Here is a 22964-nt window from a genome sequence, read left to right on the forward strand (position 1 = left end):
TGCTTATCCTTGTAGCTGAGAAATCTCATTATTAAAGTGCGAGGCGCTGCGGTGCCGTCTCTCCGGGGTCCAATTTGATGCGCTCTTTCGACAGCCACCGCTCCAACACCAAGGGTCTCTGGCAACCACTTCTCTAGGAACTCACATGGATTCTGCCCTTCAGCTCCCTCCAGGAGTCCGATAAGCCTTAGGTTGTTTTGTCTCTACCTAGCCTCCAGATCCGTAACTTTATCTTCCAAGTCTTTCTTCTTAGACTCTAGCATATCCACCTTAGTTCATAGCATTTCTATCTCACTCTCTGCATCAGAAATACATGTTTCGGATTCTGTGATTTGTTGGGTACAGTCATTTATCTTTTCTTACACTGTCGATGGAGCCCAGAACTTTGCCAAATCTAGAGGAGAAATTCTTCTGGATCGAATTAACAACAGAAAGTATTTCGTCCACCTTTCTGCTTTGAGACTTTGGGTTCTCTTCTCTGTCTACGGCAGCCATCGGAGCTGAGCATGAGCTAGCATTAGCTTTCTGCATTTCACCTCGAAGATGGTATTCTGTTAGCTTATGCTGTTTCGCCTTTTCACTTACTTCTAGGGATGTTTTTGCTGCTTTAGGCATTATTCCGTACTCACACGCTCATTTGTCATTTAGTTCGTTTTCAAAGGAAGGAGTTTTAGGTAAATTCTTTGACTGGAACAGCAGAGCGGTGAAGACACGTCCTCTCACATGGCCGCCATAACCGGAAGTCTGCAATGGCATTTTTACTGGATTATCAAAAAAAGCAATAAGACAGCTCCAGCTTCTCCAAAATGCTGCTGCAAGAGTCCTGACTAAAGCAAAAAGGGATCAGCATTTCAGTCCAGTTCTGAGATCCTTGCACTGGCTGCCAGTTGCTCAACGAATAGAATTTAAAATCTCCTTAATGGTTTTTAAAGCTCTACATAATAAAAATCCAGACTACATTTTTGATCTTCAACCCTATGAACCACTCAGACCTTTAAGATCAACCGATTCAAACCTATTAATTATTCCAAGATTCAGAACTAAACATGGTGAAGCAGCTTTTAGTTTTTTATGCTCAAGCTCTCTGGAATAAGCTTCCTGCTCATTGTAAGTCTAACCCTGCCTTGAGTTAATTTAAAACTGTTGACAGTATGAATGTTTTTGTGCTCTCATTTGTTGTTGTTTTTATCATTATTGGATTATTGTGGGTCACATCACGTGACCTGTCTAATTTAAGACACTTGTGTACAATAAAGGGTGTGTCCTTCATGCAAAGAGGGTTCAACATGAAAGCCACAACCCGTGTGAGTCTCATGCTGTCATGTTGAACGCTGTGCCGAAGAGTGACTCTGCTAACAAAAACAATGTTAAAAACCTTTTTATTTGAAGTTGCCTATTCTTAAATTCTTGTTTTTTTCCATTCATTCACTATATTTAAAATTCTAATGTTTACTGAATCTAATATTAATTTGCTTGATTTTTTTCTTCTTGTATGGTGCTTTTAACCTTTACTTTTTTGTACAAGCACTTTGAATTGTCTCTGACTGAAAGGTGTTATATAAATAAAGTTGCCTTGTCTTGCCTTGCCTATCATCCAGTTCATTATGCACTGGATAATGCAGTGTATGATCCAGTGGATAATGCACTGGACAATGCACTGGGTATTATGCAGTGCATGATCCAGTGAACTGTCCAGTGCATTATGTACTGGGCGATGCACTGCAAATTTCCAGTGGATAGTCCACTGCATAATCCAGTGGAAATCCAGTGCACTTTCCATCCAGTGGAAAGTGCAGTGGATAATCCACTGCACTTATGTAGTGCAGTGCACTGCATAATCCAGTGGTGAATGCACTGCATAACTGCAGTGCACTGCATAATCCACTGCACTTATGCAGTGCACTGTCCACTGCATGTGCATGACGCACTGCAAATTTCCAGTGGATAGTCCACTGCATAATCCAGTGGAAATCCAGTGCACTTTCCACCGAATGGAAAGTGCACTGGATTATGCAGTGGACTATCAACTGGAAATTTGCAGTGCATCATGCACTGGATGATGCACTGCAAATATCCAGTGGACAGTGCACTGGATAGTGCAGCATGCATTACCCAGTGCACTAAGTGACTCCGAAACACTTATTTAATAATATATGTAGGATCAGCATATTTTTAGCTATATATATTAATAGGGATAAGCTACAGTAATTGAAATTTCATTTTTGCATTTATCTTGAAGAATAGATGTCAACTGGCATAATTTGAGCGGTCTACAAAACCTAGGGTTGAGTTCAATTGAATGATGAATTCTTTTAGTTGACCCAATGCTCATCAGCCATCCCCAATTTTACAGCCTTTTGGCTACCAGTTGGCCCACAGTAGCCTCAGGAACCTTTGGGTGACCGTTTGATCCTGAAATTTCATTGCCTTGAGCAATGCAACAGAAAGGTTCTATTTATTTTCTGAATTCCTTTAAATTTAAATTACCAACGGGGGCGTGCCGTGGTGGCGTAGTGGTTAGCACGACCCATATTTGGAAGCCTTCAGTGCTCGAGGCGGCCGTCGCGGGTTCGACTCCCGGACCCGACGACATTTGCCGCATGTCTTCCCCCCTCTCCTTCCCCATTTCCTGTCAGCCTACTGTCATATAAGGGACACTAGAGCCCACAAAAGACCCACTGGAGTGGTAAAAAAAAAATAAATTAATTACCAACTGTTAAATCAGATTTTCTGTAAAACTGCAATATTCGACGTTAACCATTGCAAAAAGCAATGGAATGTCTTGAATGTAATTAAAAACACTTCAGTGTTCAGTCAAAGTTTTATTTCCTTTTAGAGGCTTTTATTTTTGAAACAGCAGGAAGTAGCAACAAAGTGGTAGTAGCTTGATTTCTCACGTGTTCGGAGCGCAGACGACAAAATTACACCCAGGACTTAACTGAGAAAACTGTGACTATCCAAGAAATGCTCAGTAAGTATTAATGTTTTGCAATGTAATGTATTGTATTAACTACATATCATTGTTGTCTGCCATTTGTGATTTGTTTGAGAACATGTGCAGTTTAGCTAGACAATCTCTAGCTAGGAATATAAGTCTCGTCATTTCAGATTTCATATCCGTTTTTGGTTTTAAATTGAAAGTGTCCAGTTTAGGTTTTAGATGCCGTTGAGTTGGACCTAAAGACTGTCATAACAGTACTAATTTAATCAAATGTAACAGTGAGGGTCTGATGTGCGTGTACAATGTGTTGTGTTGACATGCGGTATGGCTGACTGACATTTGATGGCAACAAGTCCTTAAAACTAATACAGCAAACAGTTAAATGTTCTGTATGTCAAAATACAGTTGCAGTGCTACATCTGAGTAAGACTTAATCAAGTGATGTAGTTTCCAAATTTGCTAGCCATTGCTCTCTTTTTGACTTTTACGGAGTCCCCACAACACACATTAACCGGTCTTGCCTAGTGTGTTTAATGCTGGAGCAAAGTTGGTCGCCAGAAGGACATTTAACGGACTGTGTGTTGGGTCCCCATAACTCATGTCTCAGGTGTGTTGGGTCCCCATAACTCATGTCTGAGGTGCTTGTAAAACACTAAATCCAGTAGCAATGCCTGACAATGTCAAAGATTTGGATTATTTGTTTGTCATTGTTTAATATAAGTTAGGGGTTTAGTTCACCACTTCTTTTCATCATTCTTTGAGTTCATTTGAAAAAGGGTGTTTGTTCAAGACATTAGTTTCAATTGAAGCGGTTGGTTGTCCATGTTTGTATACCAACAACTCATTGTTAAATGTTCCAGACATTGACCACTGAAAGCATGGAACCAACAGGAATGGACTATGGACTTCCATCCCTTGGTTCAGGCTCTCAGAGCATTGAGGTTGACAGAGATCCTAAACAGGTAGGTGTCTCAAATTTAGCTTCTTGCTTACCACTGTTTGGCTTGTTATTCTGTTTAATTGATTGCAATGTTGATTTTCAGTGACAGATTTGGTTGATAGGTGAATATTACTAAAGAGTCAGCATTTGGACACCTATCACACTCCTGTTTTAGGTTTTAGATGCCGTTGAGTTGGACCTAAAGACTGTCATAACAGTACTAATTGAATCAAATGTAACAGTGAGGGTCTGATGTGCGTGTACAATGTGTTGTGTTGACATGCGGTATAGCTGACTGACATTTGATGGCAACAAGTCCTTAAAACTAATACAGCAAACAGTTAAATGTTCTGTATGTCAAAATACAGTTGCAGTGCTACATCTGAGTAAGACTTAATCAAGTGATGTAGTTTCCAAATTTGCTAGCCATTGCTCTCTTTTTGACATTTACGGAGTCCCCACAACACACATTAACCGGTCTTGCCTAGTGTGTTTGATGCTGGAGCAAAGTTGGTCCCCAGAAGGACATTTAACTGACTGTGTGTTGGGTCCCCATAACTCATGTCTCAGGTGTGTTGGGTCCCCATAACTCATGTCTGAGGTGCTTGTAAAACACTAAATCCAGTAGCAATACCTGACAATGTCAAAGATTTGGATTATTTGTTTGTCATTGTGTTTAATATAAGTTAGGGGTTTAGTTCACCACTTCTTTTCATCATTCTTTGAGTTCATTTGAAAAAGGGTGTTTGTTCAAGACATTAGTTTCAATTGAAGCGGTTGGTTGTCCATGTTTGTATACCAACAACTCATTGTTAAATGTTCCAGACATTGACCACTGAAAGCATGGAACCAACAGGAATGGACTATGGACTTCCATCCCTTGGTTCAGGCTCTCAGAGCATTGAGGTTGACAGAGATCCTAAACAGGTAGGTGTCTCAAATTTAGCTTCTTGCTTAACACTGTTTGGCTTGTTATTCTGTTTAATTGATTGCAATGTTGATTTTCAGTGACAGATTTGGTTGATAGGTGAATATTACTAAAGAGTCAGCAATTGGACACCTATCACACTCCTGTTTTAGGTTTTAGATGCCGTTGAGTTGGACCTAAAGACTGTCATAACAGTACTAATTGAATCAAATGTAACAGTGAGGGTCTGATGTGCGTGTACAATGTGTTGTGTTGACATGCGGTATAGCTGACTGACATTTGATGGCAACAAGTCATTAAAACTAATACAGCAAACAGTTAAATGTTCTGTATGTCAAAATACAGTTGCAGTGCTACATCTGAGTAAGACTTAATCCAGTGATGTAGTTTCCAAATTTGCTAGCCATTGCTCTCTTTTTGACATTTACGGAGTCCCCACAACACACATTTACCGGTCTTGCCTAGTGTGTTTGATACTGGAGCAAAGTTGGTCCCCAGAAGGACATTTAACGGACTGTGTGTTGGGTCCCCATAACTCATGTCTCAGGTGTGTTGGGTCCCCATAACTCATGTCTGAGGTGCTTGTAAAACACTAAATCCAGTAGCAATGCCTGACAATGTCAAAGATTTGGATTATTTGTTTGTCATTGTGTTTAATATAAGTTAGGGGTTTAGTTCACCACTTCTTTTCATCATTCTTTGAGTTCATTTGAAAAAGGGTGTTTGTTCAAGACATTAGTTTCAATTGAAGCGGTTGGTTGTCCATGTTTGTATACCAACAACTCATTGTTAAATGTTCCAGACATTGACCACTGAAAGCATGGAACCAACAGGAATGGACTATGGACTTCCATCCCTTGGTTCAGGCTCTCAGAGCATTGAGGTTGACAGAGATCCTAAACAGGTAGGTGTCTCAAATTTAGCTTCTTGCTTAACACTGTTTGGCTTGTTATTCTGTTTAATTGATTGCAATGTTGATTTTCAGTGACAGATTTGGTTGATAGGTGAATATTACTAAAGAGTCAGCAATTGGACACCTATCACACTCCTGTTTTAGGTTTTAGATGCCGTTGAGTTGGACCTAAAGACTGTCATAACAGTACTAATTGAATCAAATGTAACAGTGAGGGTCTGATGTGCGTGTACAATGTGTTGTGTTGACATGCGGTATAGCTGACTGACATTTGATGGCAACAAGTCATTAAAACTAATACAGCAAACAGTTAAATGTTCTGTATGTCAAAATACAGTTGCAGTGCTACATCTGAGTAAGACTTAATCCAGTGATGTAGTTTCCAAATTTGCTAGCCATTGCTCTCTTTTTGACATTTACGGAGTCCCCACAACACACATTTACCGGTCTTGCCTAGTGTGTTTGATACTGGAGCAAAGTTGGTCCCCAGAAGGACATTTAACTGACTGTGTGTTGGGTCCCCATAACTCATGTCTCAGGTGTGTTGGGTCCCCATAACTCATGTCTGAGGTGCTTGTAAAACACTAAATCCAGTAGCAATGCCTGACAATGTCAAAGATTTGGATTATTTGTTTGTCATTGTGTTTAATATAAGTTAGGGGTTTAGTTCACCACTTCTTTTCATCATTCTTTGAGTTCATTTGAAAAAGGGTGTTTGTTCAAGACATTAGTTTCAATTGAAGCGGTTGGTTGTCCATGTTTGTATACCAACAACTCATTGTTAAATGTTCCAGACATTGACCACTGAAAGCATGGAACCAACAGGAATGGACTATGGACTTCCATCCCTTGGTTCAGGCTCTCAGAGCATTGAGGTTGACAGAGATCCTAAACAGGTAGGTGTCTCAAATTTAGCTTCTTGCATAACACTGTTTGGCTTGTTATTCTGTTTAATTGATTGCAATGTTGATTTTCAGTGACAGATTTGGTTGATAGGTGAATATTACTAAAGAGTCAGCATTTGGACACCTATCACACTCCTGTTTTAGGTTTTAGATGCCGTTGAGTTTTACCTAAAGACTGTCATAACAGTACTAATTGAATCAAATGTAACAGTGAGGGTCTGATGTCCGTGTACAATGTGTTGTGTTGACATGCGGTATGGCTGACTGACATTTCATGGCAACAAGTCCTTAAAACTAATACAGCAAACAGTTAAATGTTCTGTATGTCAAAATACAGTTGCAGTGCTACATCTGAGTAAGACTTAATCCAGTGATGTAGTTTCCAAATTTGCTAGCCATTGCTCTCTTTTTGACATTTACGGAGTTCCCACAACACACATTAACCGGTCTTGCCTAGTGTGTTTGATGCTGGAGCAAATTTGGTCCCCAGAAGGACATTTAACGGACTGTGTGTTGGGTCCCCATAACTCATGTCTCAGGTGTGTTGGGTCCCCATAACTCATGTCTGAGGTGCTTGTAAAACACTAAATCCAGTTGCAATGCCTGAAAATGTCGAAGATTTGGATTATTTGTTTGTCATTGTGTTTAATATAAGTTAGGGGTTTAGTTCACCACTTCTTTTCATCATTCTTTGAGTTCATTTGAAAAAGGGTGTTTGTTCAAGACATTAGTTTCAATTGAAGCGGTTGGTTGTCCATGTTTGTATACCAACAACTCATTGTTAAATGTTCCAGACATTGACCACTGAAAGCATGGAACCAACAGGAATGGACTATGGACTTCCATCCCTTGGTTCAGTACAAGTCTACATAGTATACATAGTATTGGGATAATGCTGGTCAGTAAAATAACTAAAATGGCTGTCACATTTGAAACATTTTCTGGAAACTATGTTGTTTCATGAGGTGAAGGTATGCTATTGACTATTTTGATTCATTGCCCATCTATATTTTTATAAAAAGTATTTCAATGGTATGGATTAAAAAGTAATTCTAAGTTAAAAATGTATTACTATCAATTAATATAGTATGCCTTGTGCTGTGCTGTTCAAAATTTATTGTCATTGAACAGTATTTAAAAATAAATGTATTTATTGTTAAATGAGCTCTGAGGTTTCTCAGTTTGCTTATCTGTTCTTTTTAAGGCAAAAGACCTGTAAAGAAAACACCGTGGACTGAAGACGAAGTTCAAGCCGTGGAGAAACACCTGGGTGCTTTCATAAAATCTTTCACAGTGCCAGGAAAAAATCACTGTGAAAAATGCTTAAAGGCAGAACCAGTGGCTTTAAAAAATCGAACATGACAAAATGTGAAATTTTTCATTCATAACCGCATTATATCTAACAGGAAGAAGCTTCAGCGTTATTAAATAGGCATGCTTTATATATTTAGTTTTCCTTTTTCAATTTAAGTTCCAAATACTTGTTCAATGTATTTTTTACATACTGCTTCAGTGTTAATTTAGAAGAAGCACAATTTTTCTTTTCATTGTTTTAAATGTTTATTTGAAAAACCTGAAGTGGAGGTTTATCTTTAATACTTTTAAGATAAGATTGTTTCTTTTTTTTCTTTTACAGCCACTGGGCATATTTGTGCCTATAGTTAATTAAAAAGGTGTTTTGCAATGATTTGTTTTTATGTATTAATTTTGTGATGTTAGTGATAAGTTATTGATCATTCTGTTAAAATCTAATAAGGCAGATGGACTATTTTAGGAAATTGAACAAAGGTCCCCACTAGGTAAGTTAGTGTGTGTAACTTATGCAAATAATATGTAAATCTGGTCCCCATCTGACATGTTTTTTCGGAAGTTAATGAGTCCCCATGTAGCATGGCCCAAACAAGTTGATGACCCTACTTTTGAAATTGAGTTATTTCAAGCTGTGTATAGGTTAATACAGCTATAAATAGTGTAAAATATTTTTTTGGAATTTTTAGAACCACTAGAAATTGTGGTCCCCACAAGTGATGATAAAAGTAGTAGTCCCCACAAACCATGGAAACCAGTCTGTGTGTGTGTGTGTGTGTGTGTGTGTGTGTGTGTGTGTGTGCGTGTGTGCGTGTGTGCGTGCAGGCGTGGGTGTGTGTGAGAAACTGTGAGATGTGGGACAAGTTGGCAATCCTGAAAAACAATTTCAGACAGCAGATATAATGAATATAATACAAGTTCGTACGCACACCAGTATAAATAGTTTGATGGCTATATACATAATGTGTGGTTATGAATTATAAGGAAAAAAATATCCACAACTTCATCTGGCTGTTTTGCTTGGTTGAAGTATGAGACATCATTTTATGGTTTCCTCATGTTATTGCAACAATAATGTACTTTTGTTACAAACATTTCACAAACTACCTTCTAATAAGCCACTTTTTAAACATAATTTTCAATCCACAGTCTAGCAATTTTGGTACAAAGTTTCTATGGAAACTAATTTTTCACATTCATAATTTGAAACAGATATACGTATGATACAAGAACACATTGGGGAGTGTGGCAAGATTATGGTTCATTAAAACTTTGGAAGCATATGATGGATGTACATAAACAAAGAATGTATGAAGCTTCAGCATTACAAATGTGTGTTTTTTGAACTGGCTGAAACATCACAGTAACACAAGGTGAAAACCTAACCTGCTGTCTGTACGACATGCAGTCCTTTCACTCATTCTTATTCCAACAATATTTTCTACAAACTAAAACTGAAAGAGAAATTATATTATTCAAACAGAATCATTGATACTTTTGTGGTAGGGTTATTTGACATTAAATAAGTTAAATAAAATACTGACCAACATCAAAAGATTTATTTAAATGCCAACATTTGGACATTTTTTTAGCAGACTTACAACCTCTTAAAAATGTCCAAATGTTGGCTTTTAAATAAATCTTTTCAATCAAGTTCTTTCAGTTTTTATTCTCTGTATCTACAACAGTCAAATGTGGGAGGATGTAAAGGTTTACCACTACTGCTGGTAGTGGTAAGTTTCAAGGAAAGCAAATGTTGAAGGTCGAGGTCAAATGTCTAACTCGCCCATATTTGACTTCAATAGCACTCTGCAGTCTGAGTGTACAGAGTTAAACATTTAATTCATGGTGAAGTCATAGGAATTTGCGAATCTATCAACATTTCCCTACACCCTCAGTAGAATACTGCAGTTAGAGTGGGAGAGGTAAACATTAAGTCTGGGAACGATTTACTTTAGTTTATCTTAAAAATGGGACTAATAGCATGTACGTATGGGAGATTATAGCCAGATGACTAGTTTACATCTTTACTCCAACTGGCTAGTTGGTATGAAAGAGATAAGAGCAACAGCAAGAAAAACAACAAGCAAACAAAGTACAACTTGTAAAATGTATAAAGACAATGAAAACATATGAACTTAAACATGATCATGTTGACATTTCTGGCTTTTCAGGAGCCATATTAGGATGTTTTCCAAAAGAGGTTGGGAGTTGAAGCTCTGGACTTTTTCAGAAATATATTTGAGGTATGAGATAGACAATATGCTTCAAAAGTTGGAATGCTGAGGTTCAGCATCATAATAAGTATTTTAGAAACCAATACAGAATCATTATATTTCATAATGTTGTCCTAAATAGTCACATATATTTTTAAATTATCTGACAATGATGGTATTAATTTGTTTTGAGGTTTTTTTTAAGTAAAATTAATTTAAAATTTGTTTATAAATTGTTTTAGTTAGTTTTAGTGTTTCTGTCAACACACCTTCATCATAAAATTAGGTCTTTAGCAGAACTCTGTAGAAGCTGAGTGTGAGACAAGGTAGTTCAGTCCTTTAAATCCAAAAGGTTAAAGAGTCAAAGCCTCAATCATTGAGCCAAAACAGTCCTCAAACTTCGGCTCCTATGTAAAAGTGGGTACCGCCCAGTGTAGGGGAGAAAAGCATTGACTTGGGTGTAGAGATAAATAATTGTCTATGACCACAATTGCCTCTTTCTTTAACTGCATGCTAGAGTTGGGATGAGAACAGACAAACAGTAAGCCAGGGGATGTGTCTACCTTTGGGCCCAGAACATCTATAGGTTCAACTGAATCTGCCTGGCAAAATTATAAGGCAGAGTCAAACGCCTGGCATGGAGTCCATCTTTATACTGAGCACCCAACTGACCCCACTCTGGACTGAACAGTCTGGAGAACCTAGCTACAAGAAAATAAGCTGCTAATTTCATCAAACATTCATGTACTAGTACATTTTAAGCTTCACACCTGTTCACACTAGAACCAGGGTGCTTCACGTGTTTTAATTTGCTTAACGTGTTTAATTTGAAAGCCTGGCCTAAAGAAGACATAGCGGAATAATCCCAGATTTAAAAACATTTTATCCAGAATGGATAATGAAGAAAGAGAAAATTGGCTGTTCAGAAGCTGGCTAAGTGATTCATTCTCAAACTGAAACCTCCTATTTCTCGTAGTGCTGTCCATTCTCAAATACTATATTTATACATTCTGTTGCTAAATTGAATTTGTTGTGTAGATAAGCAAAGAACAGTCATAACAATCCATCTGCTCATTAAAATCAGCAACACTACACTAGGACTGAATCTAGAAAAGCATTTATGGGCTGCAAAGAGAGGAGTAGAATACATTATTGGGCGGCTCCATTTGGCAAACGTAATGTGTTTATATAATCGCAGTCAATCAGAGACGACAATCAAATGTAAACTGGAAGGTTCCTAAATTGAGACAGAAGTTACGGTGTGTTCACACCAAATGTGTCTGATGCTTCAAGTTCGACATGTGTGCACTTTGAATGGAGACACTTGAAATTTTGGTCTACATCTAGCGTTTTTGCATCTGGTTCAAAGTCCATGTGGAAGCGCATCGAAATTTCTCTACCTGTTGTTTTCCATTGACGGCCTATTTGTCCAACGCACTCGACACTCTTGGCATGTCAAACACTCAAAACACTCCAAACAGTTCAAATAGCGGCACGCTAGACCCGTCAAACGCGCTGCGACGGGCCCTCAATGCACCTCCATTTGCGTTTGATGTGAACGCACCATTACATTTGTACAGTAAGCTATCTGGCTGTTTCCTCACATTGTTTACTGTTTCAGATTGTTTTCATAAAACTGCAAAATCATCCTGGACTCCATTCAACTGCAAGTTAAGCAAAATAATATGAAAATTCAGAATCTTTTAGTCTGGAAGCTTTGGAATGAGGAGGCAGCTGAGCATTGAGGTATCTGATCGTATAACACTTCCCAAAAGACCAAACCCACCCAAAAAAGAATATGACAAAATGTGTCCCAGATGGAACTCTTTAGTGAGTAATGTAAAATCATACTTTGTTCTTAAGATAGTACACTTTATTGATATCTTTTGATTTGTTTTTAATCAGTGGCAGTTCTTCTCTATTCTGTTTTTTTTTTTTTATTTGAAGAAAGGCTTAGTAAACACAAAGACTAGATTAGATGTAATGGTGTAAATATATAAATCAACCATAATAATATAAACAATTGTATTCCAAGATATGTTGAAAAAAATAAAAGCCTTTATTTGAATTCTGACAGTTCTGCCATTAGTGCTGACAAATGGAAAGCTCAGTTTTGCCCTCATTTTCTCCTCAGGTTGGATTCTGGAAGCTTTTATGATGCAACTTTCTCACATACAAAAAATGAGAGTCCAGCACAGAGATGGAGGTGATGATTGCAGTCAGTGATGGCTGAACATGACAAACCAGGTACTTGATTCAATTCTCCAACATCATCGCTACAAAGAGGGATCCTCCTGGCATGTTCTCTCCTTCAGTGCTCTTCCATGAGCAGCTGGTTCTGCATTGACAAAATTAAATATTTAAAATCAATAAAATGACAAAGTTCACTTTAATTCAATTCCATTGACTTGTAATGTTGTTGTTGTCATTGGGAAATTGTGTGTGCCTTAGTGAGTGAAACGGAGAATCTTTGTATGACACTGAGTCCGAAATATTTGGGTCAGTGTCATCAACTTTTAGATGTGTCCCTGGTCCAACACTTAAATCAAATAACTGAATTACTTCCTCAGTATATAGTCAAGTTCTCCAGGGTCCTGCTGATGATCTCATTATTTGACCCAGGTGTTGAAGCAGAGACATCGGCCCTCGAGGCCTGGAGTTGAGGACCCCTGGTTCCCTGGTCTAGTCCAACAGACTTTCAGATCCTAGTTCAGAGATCTAAAACCTTTATAATGCGAGAAGCCATTTCTGTCTTCAGTCTGGCAAAGTAAAACTCATTTGGAGCCACAAACGTTTCATGATATTTTGAAAAAATGGGGGCTGCAAACACTTGAAGCTCAGAGGAGACAGAGCTTTTAGTGTTGTCGCTCCCAAATTATGGGATATTATGGGATACGGTTACATATTAGAAGTGTTCCCTATTGTTCACTCTTAAAACTCCTCTTAACTCACATTTTTATTTTTTGGCTTTTAATGTTGAGACTTTTACTTTTTCCTCTGTTATTGCGTTTTATTGTTTCTATTGTTGTCTTTTTTCCTTTCCGTATTTTGAATGTTTATTTATTTTTATCTGTACAGCATTTTGTTACTGTAGTGTTGTTTTAAAGTGCTTTACAAATAAAGTAGTAGTAGTAGTAGTTAAGGGATGTGGTTAATCTGAAGCACTCAATGCATTAATATTACATAATGCATATTAATTGAATTTCCTATTTTGATGTAAAAGCTTCTCCCCCACAGAGATTTACTTAGTTCAAAACAGTGCATTATAAATTCACTTTTAAAATCACTGCAGTTAGAGCAGGCGTCCTGGATACAGAGGCTGAAGACCTGAAAAAGGCCGTCCTGAGTTTGAATTCCGTCCTTGGTTCCTTTGCCACATGTCTGTTCCTCCTTCTGATGTCACATTACTGTCAAATAAAGGCCAAATAAATTCTTATAAAAAACTGAAAAAAAAAAAATATTGTGATGAACGTTTGGATAAAACCAAGGTAACTGGTCTGGCTGTGCTATCAGAACATGGAGCAGGACTGTGAATCTAATGGAGCTCCTCTTTGCTTCTTACTAGGTAAGCCATGTGCAGTGGTAAGCCACCACTGCTGTCATTGACTTTTATAGAACTGCCTTAAACATTTGTAATCCCAGCTTATCCTGTCACCACATGGACATTACAGTTTTGGGACTATTCCAAAATGAAGCACATACCCACAGTGGACCAGGTTTACTTGCCATTGCGTGTCATCATCATTTTCAGCTAGTTTCCAAGAAGTGGAAAACACATGCAGATCAAAGATTGAAAAGAGCTTTTAAAAAGGGCTACTGGCAGCTCGAATATTTGCGGGTCATTAGATTGACGCTTTGTTTAAAAAAGACTAAAATGTTTTTAAAAAGTGCTAATCATTAGGACCCCCACCTTAGCGTCGATAGTCTTTTGGATAAAGTTGTTGTCATGGTCTCCTCCCTCTGAGTCACTCTTTTGGTCTTCATCTTTGCCATCCCTGTCCTGGTCATCCTCTTCAGATGAGACCCTGGACAGTTTTGAGGATTGCTGCTAAAGACAAGCACATCATGATCTACCCGGCGTGTTTCTCAACATAAAGTCATACTCAGCAGGAATGTCGGCGACTTCAAATCATCTTCCTATATACAAGAAGATGATTCTTATATGCAAGAATCATTCAACCATGTATGTTTGAATTGACTATGTATTTCTATTTCGAATTCTGATCAGTTTGTCTTGTAAATTACATTGACATGATATCTGTCATGAATCAGCTGTTTAATTGATCTGAATAGAAATACTAAATAATTTATTTAATATTGCATGTGCTACAACAGGAGTCTATGTGCTTAAGTAGATTTCAAAGATTTGCTCTTTATTGTCACTGTCATATGGACAAGAGCAATGGTAAAGTTAAGAAAGCAAAGATACATTCATGAATATCAGAGAATTAAACATTCAGTAAAACACCAGCAACTACTGGAACAGTAATTTCATATCAGCTGTCAGCCTGATAGCACCTGAACATAAACAGACCCAATTTTCCATTTTTAACAAGCTTTTTTCTTTTTTACACAGTAATTTGGCTTTATTATCAATGTGTCTGCATATAAAATGCAGAAGACGAATTGCAACTAACTTTATTGTCTACATCCTAGGCCAGTGTTTCTTAGGGACTATGGCCTGATTGTTTTAGGTGTTTCCCAGCTGCCATACAGAGTAATGAAAGTAAAATTCCAGATATTCACGTGTCTGTTTTGAAGATTTCCTTATTGCTTATTTACTGTACATTGCTTAGATCTTGTCATATCAGTGTGGAAATGTGACTTCCCTCTTGTTCAGAAACTTGAGCTAAACTCAAATTTTATGTGAAACATTCTTCATTTTTTCTTGTCATGAAAACTTAAAAACAACAAATGCATTTTCTAAGGTCACAGTTTAGCTCTTACAGCAAAGGACTAACTTAAAATTCATAGGGACATCCCAGTGAATGAAGGCCAAAAACCATGGGGAAAACTGAGAAAGGCAGCCATTTGTAGAACTAAATAATCCCCCCATGCCCCATACATGCTATATTCATGTATAATGTGAGTAAATCCTTTTCAAATTATTTTATCTGTTAAGGGAAAAAAGCTGTACTCAAATTTTATTATATGATGAGAGCAGTGATCCTAAAAAGCATCACATTCCTTCAAATGCACAACATGTGCTCTGCACAATGGAGACCAGTTGCTAGGCAACTGTTGTTGCTAAGTAGGGAGCTGAATGTGAGTGACCGCTTCCATTTACACCAGAAATAGCAGGTTTTTTTACTTTTGGCCCTAAATCCTAACAAAGACAGACTATAATAAAGAAGACAAAATGAATTAAATAATAACTGAGCGCCAATGAAGACAAAAAATGAAGACACCAAAAATAAATACTGTATCATTGCTACATTTTGGAAAATGTAAATAGTAACTTTTTTTTAATGACTGGGTGTGGCGGTGGCACAGAGTTAAACTGTCTTAAATTTTTATAGAACCCTTTGTGCCAAATTAGTATAGTTCTCAGAAATGTACACAGTCAGAGGCTTTCATTGTTCTATACAACTGCCATACAGTACACATGCCATACAGTACACATGCCATTCAGTCATTTGAATTGATGCTCTCAGCACATTTACAATATTTATATTTCTTCACTTGGTGCAGTTCACTTTCCAAACTGTAATAACTGAGGTCAGAGTTTCCTCCAGTGTATTATAGCCCTGGCGGGCCGCCATGCTTTACATGGCTCAACTATATGGACATTTATATGAAAAACCCCTGGGAGGAAGAGGTTGTCTTTGTAGAATTCATCAAGGTAGGAATCAAGTTTAAATCCATCGCGTTTGATTTACTCGCGCCGCTCAATGTGAGCTGTGCTCAGTGTTCACAGGAGCACATCTAGAGGTGCGCCTTGAGCGTGCAGTGAGAATATTTCTTTCTGAACAAAGCATTATATGTGTCATGTGCATTTATATCTCAACATGCTGATTCTGTCTGCAGTGATAAAGTTTGAGTTCCCGGTTAGCCGGTACGTTAGTGGACTGAGGGGTCAGCCTGTAGAGGAGCTTTTGCGCTCACCTACAATGGGCGAAATTTTGTTTTATTTTTTGCGCCGATACAATGCATATCAATTGCTTTGTCTACTTGAAGTCTTACTAAGCTTACTAAGATGCACTAATGAACAGCTAAAACTCAAAGATTGAACTCATAGCATCAAATTGTAGCGATGGTAACAAAACAATCTAACTATGAGGATTGTTCTTTGAACTTTTACAAAGTAAACTTGCCAGCTCCTTAAAATTTTATATTTAAATGTTAAACAATTTATAATCTTTTAATTTATCAATGCTGAAACCATTAAATCAAATTTAGCAGCATTGATATTCTCTTAGTTCATTTATGCCCTAGGCCGGTTTTAAATCTCAGCATTACATTATGTGTTCAGATCCACTAACTGATTACTTAATTTGGATATAACAGAAGTGCAAATAATTGATATTTATTTAAATTGTATTTTATTGATTTGTTTTTAAGATTCTATAGTTGTGGGTTTAAGTACTGTCAGCAATGTCTTCCAGTAATATAATTACCCAGTAATATTTTACGATTCCTGTCAAATTAACATATTTTAATACAAAACCCCTGTAGACCGCCTCAGGGCCCCGACCACTGGGCTTAGCAAGTTTTATGGGGGAAACCTTTGAGGTCATGAAATCACTCTACAGCAGGGATGGTAGCAGTTACCCACTTCACAGATAAAAGTGTCATCTTTCATCTAAACATGTCAGATGTTACAGATTTTGGCAAAGTCAAATGTTGACTTCAAGACAAACATTCGACTCCACACCAAACTGCAGGCTTTTCAATATGTTTAGAAACAAGCCCATGCTTGTAGTTATTGATCTGTAACATTTCATGTTTCAACTAAATAGAAAGTTTGTGAAAATCAAAACCAAACTAGTGGAAAATACAACAGGACTTATTCATTACTAGACTGGGGATTTCTGATCTAGTGTGTTTGTGTCTCTTCACATATTTTATATTATAAATTCCCCAAAATCCTCCTTTGATATTAAACTATGAAGAAAACATCCAGAAGAATTAAGAACACTATAATAACACAATGCAAGTATACTTACTGTACCTGCACAAGCAATGGTATAGTAAATGGTCAATTTTAACATCCAGGCATTCTGTACACTTTTTGAATTATGCCATAAAATAACACAAGTGTTAAATATGATGTCTGATCATAGCTATAAAGTCGACTTCCATTTAATTTACAACCTGCATCTTATTGTCACATCATACCTTAGAAGAGGGTGTTTTTTTCCTTTTGGATCCAGTCTTGTCTTCCTTCAACTTTTTCTTGTTATCTTCTTCCTGAACAGAGTCACCGTCATCACCCTCACTGCTGCCATCGGCAGTGTTTCCTCCCTCTTCTGTTTCTGATGAGCTCTGTTGCTGCATGGCCTGTACGTCAGACAGTATAGGTTAAGACAGGTTTGCCTTTCTTACAAAAATGGGCTCTGCTTTGAACAGTTCTTTATTTGTACCATTAAACAAGCTCTGCTTTGAAATCCCCTTGTGTAGTTGTTCTGTCATTCCTTTGAACCAAAGATGATGCAAGCTCCCAACTGACCTGATAACCTGTGAACTTGACTCCAGGGTTGTTTTCAATCTCCCACAAGCCTTCATTGAAACCTTTTCTCTTGTTTGACTTGCCAAATTTGTCTTTATAGTCTTTGTAGGGCAGAAGATCCTTTGGACCTAAGAATGCACTAAAAGGGAAAATGAATTAAAACATACTTGAAAGCATTCTTTTGCTCTTTATGAGTAATGAGTAAATGTATTTGTATGTACAAGTATTAGAGTTGTGTTCAAATGATTGCCTTAATGGGTAGTATTTAATTTTGGGAGAATGTAAAAATTAGCAATTTATTTAAATAATGAACTTGTACTGAGTGCAGGTCTACTTAGCATCACTAAACAGAAGTGTGTTTATGGTTCAGCTTAAAATATGAACAAAGAAACATTAAGAAAGATCTTTACCTTCTTCATGTACCCTTAAAGGTGCAGTTGCAATGCAGTGTCCCCTGAAACTTTCAGTTCTCGTTTACCTTATGTTATCATAAAGGTATGAAATTTGGTATACTTGTAGAACTTCCGAAGACCTACCCAAATAGGTGGCACGAAGTCTGAAGTCACCACTGTGGCATATGTTTTGTTCTAATTGAATATGAAAGATCTCATCTAATAAAACTCCGAAAAGAGATTCATTCAGTAAAAAATTTGGTGGATGAGCCCTCCACAACTCCTCCTATAAGCATTGAAGCAATTAGCCCAAAGCCCTGCTTTGACTGTGGATTATGAAATCCAGTACTGACAAAAAAAAGCCTCTTGGAGCCACTGTGACAGGCCCGGTGGCATGGGTGGACACTGAGGGAATTGCCCTCCACCTGGACTGGAAGCTATTTTTTTATTTATTTTTACCTCAGAGTGGCCAACTTTCTGTTATTCCTATCTTGATTTGATACAGTAGGAACTCTCGCCCTTCCCATATCTGTGCCCTCTGTCCCCCGCACGTTTTTCAGCGGTGACAACCATAACTGTTTAATTCACTGTTAACATGTTGTAACATGTTGTGTTTTTCCGAAATGGCTTTAAAGGCAACTTGAGCGCTAAGATGCTCAAGGCAGTTTTACACCTGTGCAGCAGCGTTGGAGACCTGCTGCTGCTGCGCATGAACGCAAACCAGCAAAAGGCAAAAAAGTTTGCTAGTTTTTTGCCCCCCAAACTAACATAGTGAATTGATCAATGCTGTTGGATGCAGATAATGTTAACTAAATGATGACTTGATAATACCAATATATCACATTAAGCTTGTTAACAAGTATAGGCTACTGATGTTAGCTATGTTTAAAAGTTGGTAATATGGTTACATTTACTTGAGTAACGTTTTGGGAAAAAAGCTACAAGTAGTACTGCACTGTACTTTTTTCTTTTACTTGCTAATCTTACTTGAGTAAATTATTTTTTGCATTTAAAGGAATAGACTTTAGAAATTGGAAATGTTAGATTTCTGCAACATATGAGCTAATGTTTATGCAATTTTTTTTACCCCTCCAGGGGGTCTTTTGTGGGCTCTAGTGTCCCTTATATGATAGTAGGCTGACAGGAAATGGGGAGGGAGAGGGGGGAAGACATGTGGCAAATATCGTCAGGTCCAGGAGTCGAACGCGACGGCCACGTCGAGGACTCAAGGCCTCCAAATATGGGTCGCGCTAACCCCTACGCCACCACGGCACGCCCCATGTTTATGCAAATTTGAGCATAATTCCTCAACATTTTAAACATGTTATACATATATATACTGTATACATCCTTATTTATTTTGTATTAATAAACACGGTTATTTTATTTGAAAGGTTACATAAAGGCTTGCTTATGTATTTATATCAAAGTAAAAGCTTGTTTACTGTGCTCTCCCAAAATAAACCAATGCTCCCTCTGCTAAACTCCTCTGGAACCGGGGTTGTATTGTGAAAACCCTACAGGCTTTTGTGGAACAAAGTTGCTATTTTGTGTTATTTGCTCAAAACAGAGAATATGGTAGTGGCAAATTTTGTTATCTTGTCATTTGCGTATGGTTAGCTTTAACTGACTTATGCATAATTTTTGTCAATCTATAAACAACTGAACTGGATTATATTGGAATTTAAATCAACAGTGTTGCCTAGAAACTTTCAAACAGCTGTAACTCCCATATGCAGGATCAGATCCACACCAAATTCTGTGAGGATGACTGTGGTAATTGTTGCCCATTGCCCATATGGGCAACAATTATTGCTCTGATAGGATAGAAATGAAGGGGGTGAAGCAAAAAGTAAAACAAACTTGGAAGTCATGAGAGCTGCATTTCTGTTACACTTATTAGTGCTGTTATCATAACTTCAATATTATTGGTACAACTGTTATCAATGGAGGAATGGAACTTAATACACTTACATAGACTTGGTTTGATTGGGGACCAAAATTGCAACATTTGTTACATTTTCAGCTGGTGCAGTTCTCTTTCATGCTTCACTGTGACAAACAGACTAACCCCATTCAGCAATCTGTTCCCTCCCTTGCCCATACTGGAGATGTATCAAGAACCACTGAAGGAAACCACAGAAAAACCTCAGAAAAAGACACTGAGCACAGCTTTCTTCTTCGTGAAATGTAAACACAAACAGATTGGTGTCAGAATTTAGTAATCAAAGGATTTCTCGTTTGTCTAAAGTTGGCAAAAGACCACGAGCCTTTTCTCCCTCTAGTGTTAGACTTGCATGGTTGTTTGGATAGAATACCCAGAATGCCCTGGGTTATAGTCCCCTTCTTGCTTTTGGAGTGTTCTATGGTCCCCTTGGCATTCACATATACCAAACCGCACCATAGTTCACTTCAACCAAACCGTCAGCTGACAAATTATTCCCTCAGGTATAATCACTAAAACATGTTTTAATTAAAATGTACTGGCTTAGATTTGACAACTAAATAATATGAAATATGTGCATGAGAAGAGCTTTTTTCATAGTTTCTCCACATTTAAGTCTTTTTTGAGAGCAAGGAGAATAAAAAATAAATGAACTCAAGGAAATACTTAGTCAGTATGCTAACTGATGCATGATTATTAGGGTTAGGGTTAGGGTTGACTACCCTTATTAAAAACTTTTAATCATATAAAAGATATTAATGAACAAGAACTGCTTCATACTGTGACGGTGAAGTTAATTCAGTCTGCAGTCATTTGTAGGTTAAACACTGAATCATAAATATTAAATTATTGTCTTTGTGTATGCTTCTGAGTGAAAAACAGTACAAAGACAAAAGAATATAAGAAAAACAATATATAGAAATAGCAAATAAGTAGAACGTCAAACTATATATGTGACAACTGGATGAACGTTAAATATAAAGCACATTAAGTATAATAACAGTTTTCCTGTTTGAAAACAAACAAATAAATGTGCATACGTTTCATGGGTCCCAAAGAAGAAGATTGGGTATTTGTTGGCAGGAGGTTTGACCGCTCCTTCTGGAAGCTCATCAATCTGAATGACAGAAGAGAGAAAAAACCCTTAATGTAGATTACACAAATTATAATTTTATTCACAGACTGTGTGCAGTTCAGTTTTACTATATTTTATTATTTAATATGAAAATTAGCTTTACAGTAATTCCGAGCAGCTGTCTTTACCAGGACAACACAAAGTACAACAGAATGGGTTGCAAAGTACACAGCTAGAACAATATGGAAAAGTGTGGAAACTGTACTTTCCACACTTTTACCAGAGTTTCCAGAGTTCAATCGCTAATATCTATTTTAAGAAATACAAATCAGAATGTCTACAGGGGGGAAAAAACTCTAAATATTTTATAGCAATTAAAAAAACCTAAGCATACAAACAATTATTTACAGTACAGTAATTGTATATTTGCTTTCATTAAGTTGTTCAGCAGTAACATTCTGGGTTGTTTTTTGTTTGTTTGATTTTTGTTGTATTCTTTAGTTTTCTACAATTGAGTTGAATTGATAAAGTGTTTTTCTCTTTTACGCTATTTAGATCACATTTTAATAAACATTATACTCTCCTCTAAGATTCCCGAAGAAAGAACGGGAAAGAGAGCAGAGTTACCTGCTATCCATCTTCTGCAGACACGTTGTTCACAAAATGTTTTTTCTTACGTGTTAAAAAAGAGGCAGAGTATGCTAAAAGAAAAAAAGAAAAGAAAGTTGGAAACTACTATTTGAAGGTAACCTTAAAAGTACTCGCTAAAATGACATGACAGACCTGTCCGTGTCTGCAGTACACATGAGGTGCAGGTTTTACCAAAAACGAAGTGCAACGTTTAACATTGTTAAAACAGACCTGCAGTTACCTGTGCTAAGGTAACTACAGGTCAAGTGCCTTATATATTCTGGAATACCGGATACAATTCAAGCACTTTCTCCGCTCGTTTGTTGAAATATCTAAAAATGTTGTCTTCACCAAAATATTCGCAGGGAAAATGGTGCCGACAAATGTTCCGTTTTCCTCTCCAGCCGTCATTAGCATGCCAGGAGACAGACTGACGGCACCAGGAGAACCTGCTCCAGCAACACAGTCCATCCTGCTGAGAACCGTACAGTCAGCCGGCCGTTCTGTGGAAACACCGCCGCCTCTCTGCGCTTTCAGCCCGCCTGCAGCACAGACTCACCCTCGCTGGCCAGTGCGGGTATCCCTTCATCTTTGCGAAAACCAGATCTCCTGCCTTGTATTCCCGCGGTCGTGGTCGAGCCATGTCGCTGAAGAAACGCTGAGGTTTGGGCGGACTTGATAATCCTGATCACATCTAACTGGGCCCTAAACGCTGGTCTAAATTTTCAATCATCAAGTTTTTATATGAAGACTGCAGTTTACATGAAAATAAATAAATAAATACTGCAGAAAATGGGACCCATAACAGACCTTTTCTCTTACGTACAAAGTCAAGAGTAGATGTAATTGAGAATGGCCTAAATTGGAGTACGGATCCAGTAAGAAAAGCAAAATGTGTCATATTAATGACAATTTCATTTCCGGTTAAAATAAATATTTAATTTCCTCTCCTGCTGTTTTTTTTTTTTTTTTTTTTTTTTTTTGTTGTTGTTACAACATTTTTTTTTTTTTTTGCCAAAATATGATGAAATATCTGCAATAATAAATCGCTCTTTTTGTTCCTCAGGGTTATAAATTTCACTCCCTCTTATATCTTTTATTT

The 22964-nt window shown here is 37.5% G+C and overlaps 1 protein-coding gene across 2 annotated transcripts; it reads right to left on the minus strand.

Moving 5' to 3' along the window:
• Window positions 1-12187: 12187 nt before the first annotated feature.
• Window positions 12188-22747, minus strand: hdgfl3 (HDGF like 3). 2 transcript variants are annotated; one of them, XM_023332937.1, is made up of 6 exons: window positions 22422-22747; window positions 21198-21274; window positions 17821-17959; window positions 17490-17651; window positions 14062-14199; window positions 12188-12489 (listed from the first exon to the last, which is right to left on the minus strand). In XM_023332937.1, the coding sequence occupies exons 1-6, from the start codon at window positions 22503-22505 to the stop codon at window positions 12463-12465; spliced, it is 627 nt and encodes a 208-aa protein (XP_023188705.1). In that variant the 5' UTR covers window positions 22506-22747; the 3' UTR covers window positions 12188-12462. The 2 variants fall into 2 exon arrangements, with proteins under 2 accessions (XP_023188705.1, XP_005813036.1); XM_005812979.2 differs by having other exon boundaries at window positions 14062-14196; window positions 22422-22745.
• Between the last annotated feature and the right edge of the window lie 217 nt (window positions 22748-22964).

Source organism: Xiphophorus maculatus, chromosome 4 (assembly GCF_002775205.1).
Source record: "Xiphophorus maculatus strain JP 163 A chromosome 4, X_maculatus-5.0-male, whole genome shotgun sequence".
In the NCBI taxonomy this organism is placed as follows: Eukaryota; Metazoa; Chordata; class Actinopteri; order Cyprinodontiformes; family Poeciliidae; genus Xiphophorus; species Xiphophorus maculatus.